This window comes from Marmota flaviventris, chromosome 1 (assembly GCF_047511675.1).
Source record: "Marmota flaviventris isolate mMarFla1 chromosome 1, mMarFla1.hap1, whole genome shotgun sequence".
NCBI lineage: Eukaryota > Metazoa > Chordata > Mammalia > Rodentia > Sciuridae > Marmota > Marmota flaviventris.
Window position 1 is genome coordinate 135570901 of NC_092498.1, and position 16370 is coordinate 135587270.

At 56.6% G+C, this 16370-nt stretch overlaps 1 protein-coding gene across 2 annotated transcripts in view; it reads left to right on the forward strand.

Annotated features, from left to right (window-relative positions):
* The window catches only part of Rilpl1 (Rab interacting lysosomal protein like 1), a 33303-nt gene that overhangs the window by 10720 nt on the left and 6213 nt on the right, over nt 1-16370 (forward strand). For both annotated transcript variants that reach the window (XM_071616129.1, XM_027921405.2), the window contains exons 3-6: nt 4408-4526; nt 5105-5326; nt 12525-12697; nt 14386-14478. In XM_071616129.1, coding sequence (XP_071472230.1) covers nt 4408-4526; nt 5105-5326; nt 12525-12697; nt 14386-14478 — 607 coding nt within the window. The remainder of the gene's footprint in view (nt 1-4407; nt 4527-5104; nt 5327-12524; nt 12698-14385; nt 14479-16370) is intronic.

Here is a 16370-nt window from a genome sequence, read left to right on the forward strand (position 1 = left end):
GATCTCCAAGCCATTGGACCCGGGAGACAAGTGTGAAGAGACACTCTCTGGTCTGCAGAAAGTCCTTGGGCTGTGCAGGAACAGCTTAGGCGTCGGGAGTGGAGGAAAACCACCAGCGCAGGCGTCTCTGCCAAGCAGTAGGATTAGTTCTTGGGATTTTTCTCATCGGCACATGAGAGAAAAGTGAAAGGGAACAGGAGAAGGGAATTTCAATATCATATTCCCAAACACTGCCCTGCAACGCGAATCAACGTGAAGATGATCCGTGGGGTGTTTTGCATTTTTTTTCCTATTAAGTCTTGTGGCGGGGGGAGCAGAGTGGTTGTGAAAATACGTGCAACATAAAGTCTACCGCCTTGGCCGCTGCCAAGTGCATGGCAATGAGCACACTCGGAGCACTTGCTGCCATTGCCACCGTCAGTCACCCTCTGAGTCTTCATCTCGCAACACTGAGACTCCGCACCACGCAGGTGTGGAGGCTTCTGACCCGACTCCAGTCCCAGTCCTGCCTCTACCGCCTGGGTCATTTGGGGAAGGTCACTTACTAGTCCAACCTTCAAGTTATTTCCAGGGTCAGGGCTCAGTAAAAGATGTCCCCAAGGGCATCTTTTCCTCCCCGTTGAACCAAGTCTCGTTCAGTATGAACTTCAGCTCAGTGAAAATCGCCCCTCTCTGGGCCTTTCCGTGATGTCTGCTGTCTCCGGGGGCTGCTGTGACCCATTGCTGCAGGAAACTGGGTGCTTATGACAGCAACACGTGTCCCCTCACAGCTCTGCAGGCAGGGGTCCAAAATCTGTGTGCCAGCAGGGCCAAGGGCTCTGAGGGGAGATGGCTCTGTTTCAGTCAGCTTTTCCTTGCTGGACCTGGGAAGGACAAGGCCAAGGAGGAGAAGTTTACTTTGGCCCATGGTTTCAGTCTGTGATCTGCGAACGCCACAGCTAGGGCCGAGGTCAGGCAGAGCACCTCGGTGCAAGGACATTGTAGTGGAAAGCTGCTCAGGGCTTGGCAACCAGGACGCAGAGAGAGCTCGGCTCACTGGTGACAAAACATAGACCCCAAGGCACACCCCAGTGACCTGCTCCTCCAGCCACACCCTGCTGCCTACGGTTAGCACCCACTTCATCCCTATCAGTGGATGGGAGGCTCCTGGGGTTGAACCCAGGGTGCTCAACCACAAGCATGGAGCTCTTTTCATCTTGTTATTTTGAGACGGCGCCTCACAGACTTGCTTAGGGTCTCACTATATTGCTGAGTCTGGCTTTGAACTTGGGATCTTCCTGCCTTAGCCTTAAGTTGCTGGGATTATAGGTGTGCGCCATCATGCCCAATAGGTGAAGCTCTCTTAACCCAATGATGTCACCTCTGACACACAGGAGTGTTTTGGGGACACCTCAAATCCAAACCATAGCACCTTTTGGCCCCTTTCAGCTCACCTCAGGCCTCTTGCCCTGTAGCATTGTCACTGGAATCTCTGCCTCCTGCTCCTGTGGCCGCCTCCTCTGGGTCTGTCTGATGTCCACCCCTTTCTCTTTTAAGGACATCAGTCACTGGGTTTAGGGTCCACCTCCCCTCATCTACCATGAGTTCCTCTTAGCTAACTGCATCTCCAGAGATTCTATTTCTTTTTTTTTTTCTTTCTTTTCTTTTTGGGGTGCTGGGAATGAACCCAGCATGCATGCTAGGTAGGCGCTCTACCACTGAGCCACATTGCCAGCCCCCTATTTCCAAGTAAGGCCACATGCTGAGGTTCCAGGTGGCATGACTGGGGGACCCTGTTCTACCCAGGATATTTACAGAGGAGCTCGGGCCCTAAGACCTTGAGAGTGGGAAGGCAGTGTGGTTGCAGTAGTGTCAACGCAGGCAGAGACCCTGGAGGGTGGCCTGGTCCCTGGGGACCCTGGAACATGTGTCACACCTCACAGCTGTCCTGCTGTCCCTGGGAGATCCAAGCACCAGTACCATCCCCACAAGCTCATAGATCAGGAACAGGCAAAGGCCATCCTCCTCGTCCCCACATCAAAGGTGGCTTCTGGCGTGGTGCTGGGGGCCTGGCTGCAGCCTTCCCATGGCTGGGAAGTGAGGGCCTCCTGCCTCAGCCTCCGGAGTTGCTGGGATTGCAGGCTGCCGTGCCTGAGGCCACAGCTAACCCACGCACCCCACCATCGCTGGGGTTTCAGTTACATCTAGATTTGGGCTACTGTGAACAAAGCTGCCGAGACATCTTCTGAGCAGGTCTTATTCTGCGCAGTCAGGTCGTCACTTGCCATCTTCACTCACAAGTCTGCCTGTCTGTCTGCAGCCTACTGCGCTCAGGTACACTGTCCGTCAGCCGAGCGCCTGCTGACCTACGCATGCTCACCTGAGGGGCGGGGTCCAGGGTGCACCTGCCTTGTGTAACCCGGGCATGTGCTGAGATGCGTGCTGGGCGCTCCCCATGACTTTCTTGTACATTGTTAGGGACGTGGCGAGTGGAGGAACCCTTAGGGAGCCTCAGAGGTGTTGAGGGCACTCTCAAGTCTGCAGCCCATGCACGGAGCAACCTCAGGGTCCAGCTGAGCTTTCTGCACCTTGGGGCCTCCCAGTCCCTGCCCTTGGGGTCTTTCCTCCCTGACTGTCCCCTCCTGGCCTCCTTGGCCCGGCCCACTGCCCTGGCCCTCTGGCCTCTGGTCTGGGCTTGTTCCGGCTCAAGCCTGCATCTCCTGGTGGCCTCTACTTTGCAGCCTGGTGCTGCCCTTGGACTCCGGGTACCACTTCCAGTCCTGGGCCTGCCCACCTGCTGGTGCCTGCCGGGGACATAGCCTCATCACCTGGCCTCTTTCTTTGCTGTCCTCTGGGCTCAGTATAAATGTGCCTGGCCCCAGAGGCGGCTTCCCACACCCACAGTCCACGCTGGGTCTCTGTGTTACTTGTTCTTGTCTGCCTGATATCTGGAAGCCTGTGAGAGCAAAGCCCAGTCTCACTGTCGACCGTGGTGTCCCCTTGACTAGCTCAGTATCACGTACGCAGCAGGTGCTCAGTGAGTAGTTGAAGGATGGACATCTGGTGTGCGTGTGTGCATGTACAGAAAGCTGAGCGCCACTCCCAGCAGGTGGTCTTGTCTGGGAGAGTGGACTGGCGTCTGGCCCTGGTGACACGGTCTGCTGACCTCACGGGAGCCTCTGAGTCTGGGCGAGGACAAGAAGACCAGGGTTTGAGTGCCAACTCTGCAAGTTCCTGGCTGAGCAACCCTGAACCTTGGGCCTCAGTTTTCCATACCTGCAAAATGAGGCCAGTAAGGTCCAGGTATCCTTCCCGGGCCTCTCAGGAAGAAGTTGCATTTTGGGATCCTGGAGGAGGAATCTGCCCCCATTCCCTGGCAGCCTTGAGTGCAGACCCCATGTGAAGCCTGGAATGGCAAGACGGCTCCCCTTCAGGAATGTCACTCTTTGCAATCCTGGGCTCTGTAGGGCAGAACCTGACCCACCTAGTCTGGTGACCGGGTGTCACACACTGTAATACATACACCTGGGAGGATGGTCATTGTTGTGGGTGAAACCTGCTGGGGAATATCCCTGCTGGGAGAGAGGAGGTCGGTGGGAAGACCTGGATGGGACCGAGCTACCAAGTTTGCGGATCATTTGTTACAGCAGCTGCAGGAAACTCATACAGCCCCTGTCCTTACTGTTCAGCAAACTCCCCATGTAGCTTGATGGGCACTTGCTATCTGCAGGCACCGTGGAGGCCTGGGCAGTGTGACAGGGAGGGGTCAGCTGAAGCCTTGTCCTCCTGTGGCCCATGGTCTGCCTGGGACTGGGGCAGGGTGGGGGTGAATGGACTGCAAGGAAGCCAGCCCTGGGTGGCAGCCCCTGACCTCCCACTGGTGCCAGGTGGCAGATGATGCAGGTCCTTGGTGTCACTTGGTCCAGCCTCTCAGCAGCCCTGGGGGAGGTACAGCCACCTCCCCACTTTATAGATAAGGAAACTGAGGCTCAAAGAGCAGAGCCCAGAGCCACACGTCCATCAGGTAGGACGGCCAGCCCTGGAGCCAGGGCCTGGGGGGTCTCTGCTCTGCCACCCTCCCTTCAGTGACAGAATTAGGGGAGTTGTAAAAAGTGCTGAAAGGTGAAGCGAGAGAAGGGGGGACTGCGGGGGCGGTGGTGGCTTGGCAGGGGTCAGGGAGGGAGCCTGTGTGCAGAGGTGGCTGGATGGAGGCCCACCTGGAGGCTGCAGGGGAGGTCGGGAGTTCTGGGCAGAGGGGACAGGAGGGCAAAGGCCCTGAGGCGGATGGGCTGGGAGGGGTGGGGACAGAGCAGATGTTGGCGGTCGGCTGCAGCTGGTGTGAGGCGGGGGAGGCCGGGTCTGGGTGGAGGAGCTGCTGGGCGGCCACCCAAGGGGGCAGGTGGAGTCACGGGCTGGTGTCCCCACCAGGCATGTCGGAGCGGGAGCGGCAGGTGATGAAGAAGCTGAAGGAGGTGGTGGACAAGCAGCGTGACGAGATCCGGGCCAAGGACAGGGAGCTGGGCCTCAAGAACGAGGACGTGGAGGCTGTGAGTGGCGGGCAGACCTCCTCCCGAGTGCTGGCTCCAGCCAGAGACCGGACGCTCCACTCGGGAGCTTCCCATCTCGTTCTCTGGGCTCCGAAGGGTGGGCATCCTCGGAGGCTCGTCCTCGAATCAGGGCTGGCGGAGGAGCCTCAGCAGAGTCTCCACTGCAGGCGCAGGAGTCCCCTTTGCTGTGACCCTGGGGCTTCCTCCAGCCCACCGCTCTGTTCCCCTGTGAGGCCAGGCCCCACAGGCCCCATGCTGCCCCAGAAACCTGCAGTGTCTCTGCCTGAATCAAAAATGATGCCTCTTTATTGAGGCCTGTTGTTTCCATCTGCTGGGAAATTGTTGTGATGCATTGATTCTAACAAGACACTTGGCTTCCATCTGCCATAAAGTGACTTCAGTAAGTGTACTAATGCCCATCTCTGCTGTCAACAGAGTCATAAGAACATGAACAACTTCCAAGCAAGTAAAGATCTGTAATATGCCTGGTGTACCTGAAGGAGATTTGCCCCCATGCAGTGTCCATCCTGAGCCACCGTACCTGGCAGCCCTACACAATGATCTCCCTCTTTCTACAGCTACAACAGCAGCAGACTCGGCTGATGAAGATCAACCACGACCTCCGACACCGGGTCACCGTGGTGGAGGCCCAGGGGAAGGCCTTGATCGAACAGAAGGTGGAGCTGGAGGCAGATCTGCAGACTAAGGAGCAGGAGATGGGCAGCCTAAGGGCAGAACTTGGGAAGCTTCGAGAAAGGCTACAGGGAGAGTTCAGCCAGAACGGGGAGGAGGAGCCAGAGGTAAGCAGAAGCTGGTGCAGAGGTGTACGGGAGGGTGAGTCTGAGCTGCTGGAGGCAGGCAGAGTTGCCTTGTTTTCTTCATTGTACTTAAGACAATGGGAGGAACAGAGAGAACCAGCTACTGGCCTGAAGACACACAGCAGAACAGAGGCAGAGCTGGGCCTAGAACTCCCAGCATTCCAGCCCAGGGTGTTCAGGTCAGTGGTGGTCACCAGGCACCTGCCTTGCTTGTTCATTCAAATAATTGGCATCCATGTGGCAGACACGAGGGAGGACACATAGGCCAAACACAGACCCTGTCCCTGTCCTCGTGGAGCCCACAGTTGAGCAGGGGAGACAGACATTGGCCAGGGTCATACACCATGTGACCCAGCAATGCCTTCTAGACACACCTGGAGAGCTGCAAATGAGCGTCCACATGGAGACCCACTCACAGATGTTCATAGCAGTGTGATCCTTCAGTGGACTAATGGGCCTGTCCATTCAGGAGGACTCAGCCCTAGAGCCCGAAGCCAGGGCCTGTGATCCCAGTGACTGGGGAGGCTGAGACAGGAGGACCATGAGTTCAAAGCCAGCCTCAGAAACTTAGGCCCTAAGCAACTCAGTGAGACCCTGTCTCTAAATAAAATACAAAACAGGGCTGGGGACGTGGCTCAGTGGTTGGTTGAGTGCCCCTGAGCTCGATCCTTTACTAAAAAAAAGGCAGGCTAGGGTGGGTGGTGTGCAGGGTGGGAGAGACAGGGAGGCTGAGGGAGGTTGGCTGAATGAGGTCGGAGAGGCCTGTGGGGCCAGGTGGGCCAGGCGGGGCCCCAGCAGCCACCTGGGCTGGGGAGAGGACTCCCAGTGGTGAGGGGTGTCTTAGCTGGGGTCCCTCACAGCACAGCTTGGGCGCAGGACTTGGCTGGATGTGATCCCGTTAGTCAGGGGAGTAAGACAGGAAGGAGGACGAGGGAATTGGAGGGTGTGGCATGGAGGTCACGCCCCAGGCCTGGGAGCTCTAGGAAGCACTTAGAGCACCTCCCAGAACCGGCTTTCAGCAGGTTGGTCCCCAGGTGGCTAAGGGTGGCCCAAGATCATGACCTCCCCCACATCCTGAGCAGGTCCTGGGGCAGAAATGGAGAGGCAGACCACATGTGCCTACGCTGCGCCCTGAGTGCGTGGAGGGGACTGTCAGGTAGGCCCAGGTGAGGTGGGCACTAGCATGTCCAGCACACAGTGAGCCCCAGGGTGTGCCAGGAGCACAGGACAGGACAGCTGACCGCGGGTGGTGATGGGGGCTTCGTGAGGAGCCTCCTCAAGCTGGAGGCCAGAGCCCGTGCCAAGGTCTACCGCGGGAAGTGCGGGAGGTGGTTTGCTGCTTGAGAAGAGCAGAGTGAACCAGGGAGTGGAGCTGCCCTCCCCTCCTGCAGAGGTTTGTTGCTGGCCAGGGTTTGCAGTCACACCCAGGCACCTGGCCACAGTGGGCTGGGTCAGGGGGGTCGAGACCCAGGGCAGCCATTGAGTAGCCTGTGCCTGGGGCAGGTTCCTGATCTGTGGTCCCAGGACCTTGTGCTCGCTAGGCCACCAAGCTCCACCCCACGTCCCAGCCCCTTTTGTTTAGAGACAGAGTCTTGCTAACTTGCCAGGCTGGCTTCAAGCTTGTGGTCCTCTTGCCCCAACCTCCTGAATAGCTGAGAGTGCAGGTGTGGCCACTACACACGGGCTTCAGGGAAGTCTGTAAAGAAACAGGTTAGGGCTCCTGCTTTTAGCTAAATGTGACATAAATCTAAATTAAATGGTGGCCGTGATCCGGGCGGGCAGAAGGTGAGAGCAGGACGAGCTCGAGCTGTGACAGCGATGAAGGGAAGGAAGCCAGCGCCGGGACAGGGCCACAGGCCACGCTCTGGGTGGCCCTGCCCACTGTGGGTCCCTCAGAGCTCAGGCCTGTCTCCTGGCCAGGCGGTCCTGGTCCAAACTGTGTCCTGAGGACACCACCCGGGCTCCTGGCCCCGCCCCAGATCTCTGGCGAGGAGGATAGGACAGGGACATTCTACACCTCCCAGTGCCTGCTGGTTTTGGCTTCCCTTTCTGGCAGCCGAGGGGTGGGGAGTGGGGGCCAGGGACAGCAGCAGGCTGCAGCATTCACTCCAGCTCCGACCCTTGTCCCTGGGAGCCCTGCTGTGTTGAAGTTGTCAGTCGTTGCAGGAGCCCAGGGCTCTGTGGCCTCACCGCTGGCTCTGTGTGGCCTCTCTAGGGTGGTCAGTGGCCAGCGTCCTCCATGGACAGATGAGCAGAGTGACCCGGACGGGATTCCAGTAGGCTCACCCCAGCAGCGGGGAGGGAAGATGGTGGCGCAGGAAGTGGGGAGGCAGGGGAGGGCAGCGGCCTCAGGGCAGCACTGGGCCTAGGGCGCCTCCCCAGGGTTCTGGCCTCATGGGGTGGGTGGGTTTCCAGTGGAATGTGGGGCAGGCTGTAGCGGCATGTGACTGGGGTGGGGCCCATCCTGGAGCACATCTGGGGTGGGAGGTGGGCGCTGTGGGGGATCCCAGAGCCAGGACTCTTCTGGTTTTCCCCAATTCCCATGATCCCCTCGAAGCTGCCTCAATGCTACTCAGTGTGAGCTGCAGGCGACTCGCCCCACTGCGTGTTTTCACATCCTCCTTGCTGAGGTGTGACCGTGCGCCCGCTGCACAGTTCAGCCGTCTAAGGTAGCCAGTTCAGCCGGCTGCGGCATGTCTGTAATCCCACTACCCAAGAGGCTGAGGCAGGAGGATTGCAAGTTTGAGGTCAGCCTCAGTGACTTAGTGAGGCCCTCAGCAACTTTGAGACACTGTCTCAAAATAACAAAATAAAAACGGCTGGGGGTGTAGCTCAGTGGTAGAGCCCTCCTGGGTTCAATCCTCAGTACTGCAAAATAGGAAGAATAATAAATAAGTAAAATTTAAGACTGGTGTGTGGCTTGTGGCAGAGCCGGTGCCTGGACTCAGGTGACAGTCCTGTGGGTGTTAATGGCTCACTGCACTGTGTGGACAATAGCTCTGGGCTGTTTCTGTCACCCAGAGAGGAGACCCCAGGAGCAGCAGGCCCTGCCCCTCTGCCTCCAGCCCTGTGCTGGCATCTCCTGTGGGCAGAATCCAGCTTCCTCAGAGGTGTCCTTGAGAGCGGAGGTGGGCTCCTTGCAGAGGTCCCACAGGACAGCTCCACAGGAGACGCAAGTCCACCCTGCCCTCTCGGATTCGCCACCTACCAGTTTTGATTGCTAACTGTCCTCTCTAAAAACAGGGCCTGGTGGCTGGTGTGCGAAACAGGGTTTGAAGGGGTCTAGCCTGGAAGGCACAGGGGTCCAGAGTGTGACCAGAGCACCATCGTCCCCTCTGCTGGGCCAGGGACTGCTCTGAAGTACGTTCATGGGCACCTCCGCAGCCTGGCAGCGGGAACACTCCTGGGAGGCCAGGCCTCTGAACGGAGGCCCTAATCCAAGGTGCTGCCTCCTGGAGGCCCCTGGACAGGCCCCGCTGGCCAGCCGTCCCCTGGGCCTCCCTGTAAAGCAGCTGAAGCCTCTAGGTGTCTCTATCCCTCTAGCTGTACCCAGAGAGCCTCCAGGGACCCCTGAACAAGGCAGAGGCCTGGCTTATCCAAGATAAGCAGAGCCACCTCTGTGGTGCCTCGTGGAATAAGCCTAGAAGGGCGCGGGCTAGCCCGATTGCCATCGTGGGAAGAGCCTCTCAGGCTCTGGTCAGGACAGGGCTGCCCACGGTGCTGGGGTCACCACCTGGGCCTCTGGAAAAGCGGAGCCCCAGGCCTGCCTCCCCCGCGCTGGCCAGGGCCTGTGCACCTGGCTGGGGATCCCCTTGACATTCGGGGGGTCAGGGCCTCATCCCCTCAAAACTGCCTTCTGTGCTGCGGTGAGCTCAGACCCTCTGTGCCCCGAGGACCCTGGCATGTGTAGCGGGGACCTGGTCGTCAGTGCTAAGGGAAATGAAGGCCGGTGAGGAGCTGGTGGCTTGCACGAAGCCCTCCTGGGTGCTGGGGAGTGGACAGTCCCTCGAAAGGCTCTGTCCCTGCCCCACGGGCCTCCAGAGACAGGGCAGGCCCTATGTCTCCTGGGGAGGGAGGAGCTGGAGCCTTGGCGCAGTGTCCACGCTGCAAAGGAAAAAGGGAGGCTAAGGGTCAGCCGCTGCTCCTCACCAGTCCAGGGTGGCTCTGGGCAGCTGAGCCAGGGTGGCCGGGTCCTCGGATGCTTTTTCTAAAAGGAAGTCCCGAACCCCGACTTCAGCGTGCAATCTCCTGACCCTTCGCCTTTGGTAACTGGCTCGATCGTCCTAGAATACAGCGAGAGCCCCACCAAGCAGTGGGGGTCTGGAGGCCCCCGGTTTGAGATCTCTGGTCCATGCCCTGATGCGCAGAGTCCATGACAAACTCCTCACATTTGTCAGGACCCCACGCACAGAGACCACCTCCAGCCTAGAATCTTCCCGGATCATTGCCAGTTGGAGTTTGGTGTCTCCGTTCCTCTTTTATTGTGTCACCTGGTCGGTTTCTGTGTGTCTGCCTGCACCTGTCCCCAGGACTGAGCTCAGTGACACCAAGACACAGAGTTAGTGCTCAGTCAGGGCTGGATGAATGCCAGACCAGGTTGACTCCGTGGGGAGCCCAGGCAGGGCAGGAGCCCGTGGGTGGCAGTCACTTGCTGAAGGTGTCCTTCAGGAGGGTGCTGTCTGAGTACGTGGCTGTGGTGGTGTGAGAGTAGCCCTGGAGGCTCCTGCCAACACAGCCCACCTGAACCTGTCGCACCAGCAGACCCTGGGGACCCTCTGGGGCGTGGACTCCTGGGAGTTTGCCCTGCTAGCTCTCGGGTGGGAAGAGGCCCATTTGCTGGGGTTTGGGGGCACATGTGTAGGGTTAGGGTTTCCTGTGCTGGAGGTGCCTCCCTGCTGCCCACCCACCCCATTCTGAGGCTGGTATGGTCAGAACCCCTCCCCCCAGCACCCGCCTGTGGCTCCTCTGTAATCTGAGCTGCCCCGTGGGTGGTGTCTCCTTTTAGGTGTCCTTTCCCAGAACAGCCCGTCCTAGACTCGCGGGATGTGAAGCATTGCAGCTCAGCCTTCAGGAGTCCTTGGCCTCTCGGCCCTGTGCCACCGCCCTGGCTCGAGTTCCTTTTTCCTGGGCCGCTGTGGAGTTCCTTTTGGAGTGGGTGGGTGGGCTGACTGTGTGCATCCCCCTTTCCCTGTTCCAGGGTCTCCACTGATGTCCCGGCCTTTGTCCATTTCTTCTGAGGGACTGTGGAACACTGGAGGTGTAAGACTGTCAGATACTTCACCACCTGGACAGGATAGTCCACCTGTAGATTGGCTAGGTGACTTGGGAACAGCTCGCAATACCTCCCAAATGGAAAATGGCTGGGTGCAGTGACACACGCCTGTAATCCCAGCAACTGGGGAGGCTGAGGCAGGAGGATCACAAGTTTGAGGCCAGCCTCAGCAACTTAGTGAGACTCTGTCTCAAAATAAAAAGGACTAGGGATCCCTACTTACACCCACACAGGAATTAACAAGAGTTGGCCAGAATGTGGAAAGACTGGAACCTTGTGCTTTGCTGGTAGGAATGTGAAGTCGGCAGCCACTGCAGAGGACAGGTTGGCATGGAAAACCCAGCTCAGTTAGACATAGGGTCACAGAAGATCCAGCAGTTCACACCTAGGTGTGTATCCAAAAGAGGGGAAATGGCAGTTCAGACAGGTACTTGGACATGAAGTATGTTAATATCACCATTCCCAGTAGCCATGAGGTGGAAACAGCCCAGCGCCCCTCAACTGGACAGAGTGTGGTCTATGCCCACAAAGGAGTATCACCCACAAACAGAGGGGAACTGAGCTGGTTTCCACTCTGGACTGAACCCATACTCTTTGCATGAGCACTGTAGCCCTGAGCTCTGTCCCCAGCCTTTTTCATTTTGAGACAGTCTTGCTAAGTGGCCCTGGGCTGGCCTCAAACTTAGAATCCTCCTGCCTTGGCCTCCCGAGTAGCATCCAGAACAGGCACAGCCAGAGGCAGGAAGCCGGCTGGTGGTCACTGGGGCTTGAGTGATGGAGGAATGGCAGTGATTGTTTAATGAGTGTGGGGCTTCCTTTTGGGGCAAGGAGAATGTTCTGGGATTAGAGGTGAGAGTTGTAGGTGAAAGCTACTTAAGAATACTTTAAGAAAGATAACATGGAGGGCTGGGGACATAGCTCAGTTGGTATAGGCTTGCCTCGCATGCACAAGGCCCTGGGTTCAATCCCCAGCACCACACACACAAAAAAAAGAGAGAGAGATAACGGGCTGGGTGCAGTGGCACATGCCTATAATCCCAGTGGCTCAGGAGGCTAAGGCAGGATTTGAGTTCCAAGCCAGCCTCAGCAACTTAGTGAGGCTCTAAGCAACTCAGTGAGACCCTGTCTCTAAATAAAGATAAAAAGGGCTGGGATGTGGCTCAGTGGTTAAGTGCCCCTGGACTCAATTCCCACGGGCACAAAAAAAGAAAGAAAAAAAGGTAAAATGGAGCTGGGGGTGTCTAGTGTGTGCAAGACCAAGTTTGGTCCCCAGCACTGCAAAAAAAAAAGGGGGGGGAATGGTAAAATTTATGTCGTGTATATTTTACTATGATTTGAAGGAAAAAGGCTCCTTGCTCTGGAAGAAGGTGGGAGGACAGGGTCTGACCCAGGATAGCGACTTAGCAAAACACTGGGATCCACGTGCGCCTTTGTGGAAGAGAAATGCCCACGTGTGCACCCCTGCTGGGGCAAACTGCCGAGGCCCTGTGGCAGAGGGAGAAATGAATGGAAGGAGGCGTAGGCCGCGATAACCACCAAGTTGGCCATATCAGCAAAGGTCTTAGTGGGGTGTGAGTGGAGAACCTGGAAGGGAAGCACTGGCAGATGCAGGAGGGTGGCAGTGTTGGAGGCGGGGGCTTCTCAAACATTCTTTATAACAGAACCCTGAGTGGGGAGGCGCAGGGATGCAAGTTGGCTACTGAGGGGGCACAATGAACAGGTGGCCTGCAGCTTCCATCTCCAGGGGAGACCATACAGAATGGGAGTAGAGGCCGCCCTCGGGGGCTTAAAATAGCGCCCTTGGCAAGCTGCTCCTACCCAGGAGGTGGGAACTTCAAGCTGCATCAGGACGCAGAGTGGGCGCTGGTGGCGGCTGCCAGGAATTCATGAGCCTCTCTCCTCCTCCAGACAGAGCCGGGCGGGGAGGAGTGTGTCTCGGATACGGAGAAGATGGCCATGGATCTCAAGGACCCCAACCGCCCCCGGTTCACACTGCAGGAGCTGCGGGATGTGCTGCACGAAAGGAACGAGCTCAAGTCCAAGGTCTTCTTGTTGCAGGAGGAGCTGGCCTACTACAAGAGGTGAGTGTCCCTGAGAACTGCAGGGCTGGCCTGGCCTGGACAGCCCCAGCGCCTCTTTTCTGGAGTTGCTGGAGTTCCGGTGCAGTTGCCTCTGGGGGACGGCATCCGTCTGTGTCTTCCAGGAACCCCTCTCTTGCCCAGGACCTTACGCACAAGCTCATCCTCTGTGCAGCTCGGCCCGAGCACTGGCTCATTCACAGCTTTTCTGCTGTTAGGAGGAACACGGCAGCGAGACCTGGGGTAGCACCCCAAAACCACGCACCTTACTTAATATTTTTGCAGCCAACATAAGAGCATTCATAAAAAAAAAAAAAATACAAGCAGCCTCATAGCCGTACATTTCGGCTGTTGCCACCAAATGAGTTACCAAAAAAAAAGAAAGAAAGACATATTCTTGGCTTTTGTGCTGCACCTGGCTTGAGTCTCCGTCTGGGACCATCCCCCTCAGAGGCTCCTGGCTTCATATACACTGCTCTGCTTTTTTGTTACTCAAAATACACCAGGCTGTGGGCTGGGGATGGAGCTCGGTGGTAGAACACCTGCCTCGCATGTGCAAGCCCTGGATTGATTCCTCCAAGCACTGCAAAAAAGAAAAAAAATCCCACCTTACTTGTTCCTACCTCAGGATATTTGAATGTGCTGCTCTTGCTGTTAGGAAGGGATTCACTTGGTTTTCCCCATGGTTGACTTCTCATTATCCAGAGATCAGTCAAGTGTCACCTCCTCCTCACCCCCTGTCCAAGGGAGAGCCCTCCTGGGTGCAGTAACACATGCCTGGAGTCCCAGCAACCCTGGAAGCTGAGACAGGAAGATTGTAAGTTTGAAGCCAGCCTCAGCAACTTAGCGAGGGCCCGTCTCAACATAAAAAAAGAAAAGTGGTGGAGCGCCCTGGTTCAGTCCCTGGCATTGATAAAACCACGGAGCAGCCTGGTGCGCTCACGCTTTGCCCAATTCTTCTTGCTTCACGGCCCTTCCCCCCCATGTTCCTGTTCTTTAATGTGCTTGTTTTCCGTGGTAGACTATTAGCTACTTAACCAGGTGGACCAGAGGCCTGGTTGGTCTTGCCCCTGGCTGTGTTCCCAGTTCCCAGCATTTAGAATGGAGCTTAGCACACAGTAGGTGCATAACACATATCTGTTGGTGGGAAAGCCAGAAGGAAGAACAGATGGGCTGGGATTGTGGCTCAGTGGTAGAGCGCTTGCCTGGCACGTGGGAGACACTGTGTTCAATCCTCAGCATCACATATAAATAAATAAAGTTATTAAAAAAATAAAATATAAGCTAATACTGGGAGATTTATGACTGCGCTGTGGGTTCAGAGATGGGTGGGATCATCTGGGTGAGACTGGAAGGCTTCGTGGAGGCGACATTTGGACTGGGCCTGCCTTGCAGGTAGGGTAATTCCAGGTCTGGGACTTCCAAGGTGTGGACCGCTAGCCTCAGGTGGAAGAAACTCAGAGGCGTAGCACGGTTTTTATAATGACAGGGAACAGGGAGCAGTTCTGTTTGGCTAGAGTCCCGGGAAATTGAAAATTGGGAGGCAAGATCCTTTCCCAAAATTCCTTATTCTCACTCCCTGCCCCCCAAAATGTGTGCCCTCTCAAGACTGTCACACAGGAACTTCTGGAACATTCTACTTCTGCCAGAATTCTTGACTCATTGATCTCGTACCTCTCAACTCTTTCCAGTGAAGAAATGGAAGAGGAGAATCGGATACCCCCACCTCCACCCATCGCACACCCGAGAATGTCCCCCCAGCCGGAATCTGGCATCAGGAGACTGTAAGTGACACCCCTGGGCACGTGGGGCTCTCTGCACATTGCTGGCCATGAGGTCCATGGGTACCTGGACTCCCACCCTCAGGCACTGCTCTGGGGCCGGGCATGTCAATAACCACATCTTGCTGACATGTGCTTAACCCCTGGTCCGGCTCCCAATCTCGGGTTCCTCTCCCTGCCTGGACGCTGAGCTCCCTTGGGGGTCTCTGGGCAGAGAGGTCGGGCAGCATCAGGTCTTGGGGAGGCTTGGGCCTGAGGCTGAAGCTCAGGCACTTGCCTGAGTGTGTCAGATGGGGCGGGATGTGGCTCAGCCTTCAAGACCAGAGAATAGGCCGGGGGTGGGGGCTGGAGCATCTCAAGGGCTTGACCCTGGCTGTGAGGCGTCTGTGGGGCCTGGTCTACCCTGACCATGCATTTCAGCAATGTCTCATCCATTTAGCCCTGTCCCTCCACTAGGTATTCAGTGGTGCCAAATACATGCAGAGTCAGGCCCTGGTTGTTTGGGAGATACATAAAAAAGAGAGCAACCTGTCCCTGCCCTCAGCTAGACTTGAGGCCACTTAGATGGTTCTTGGCATCGCAGGGTCCATTTGAGATTCTGATGAAAGCTGACGGATCTTTCCCTTGGGAAAGACAGACGTGAAATGTTGTATGCCATTTCAGGTTTGTGGACCCCTGAGGCCCTGGAGCTAGAGGTCTGTAGAATGGCCTATGCCGGCTGTCTTGTAGGGGCCTCAGAGACCTCGCTGTAGGCTGGGAGGTAGAGCACTATCCTGCCCATTTTGTGGCTAAGGAAACTGAGGCCCCTGCTTAGGGTTTTGTGGCTGATAAGAGGCAGAGCTGGGGTTTGAACCCCAACCTGGCCCTCTCCCCCTAGAGGGCCTTCCTGGGCCTGGGCCTTCCTGCTCTTCCTCCGGCAGGAGAGGCCTCAGCTCTGTCCCTGAGCCCCAGCAGTAGTTTTGAGAAGGCAGGTGGTTGGATGTGCAGAGAGGAAGCCCAGCATCGGCATGTGTCTCCTCCTTCACGCTCCAGTCACCTGGGGAGTTCTTGGCTGGTTCTTAGCTGGTGGGTTGACCTAATGCAGGGCGTGTGCGGGTTTGTGACAGCTGGACGTCTGCCTAGAACACAGTGCCCTGTTCAAGTTCCAGGCCCTGGTGGGCATGGGAGTGGGGGATGGCTTCCTGGGGTATCTGGGTTAACACCGGCTCCCTTCTTCCCAGCTACATGTAGCTTATTAGCTTGGCCCTAGATCCCTGCTGGATTAAGAGGTGGTGTGGTTCCTAGTTCTGGTTACAGATCAATATTTCCTAGGAATGAAGCATGGAACCAGAAAATCTTCCTCTGAATTCCCCAACTGTTCTGACCATTTGATAATTTGTGATCTTCCATATTTATAACTGAAATTCAAGTAACTGAAGAAAAAGAATTTGACTAAGTAACCACAATTTCCCGGCTTGCTCCAGCTTCAGGCTCAGCTGGATCCACACCTTTGACTTAGCCTCCTCTCTCTGGGCTCCCCCAGAAGGCAAGGTAGCAGCCATCGGTTCAGATTCTCTTCCCAGAAGTTCCACAGAAATCACAGAACCAAGCCTCATTGGCTCTGGCTGATCACATGATCATCCCTAAACCAATCACAGGGCAGCACATGGATTGCCAGGTCTGCACTCCCTTCTCCTCCCTGAAGCATAGAGTAGCTTTAACTCCATTCTGTTTGTGTAGACCAAGATTGGGAAGAACCGGGTCCCCAACAGGATCAGAGTGCTAGACAGAGGTACGACTGTCCGCTGTGGCTTCTCCTTGGGCACCGGGAGGCCTTCAGTCTTGGTTCTGTGTTCTTGGTGCCAGGAGAACTCTTGCTGCTGGCAGGGGTTCTTATAAGTCTTGGCTTAAGCTCT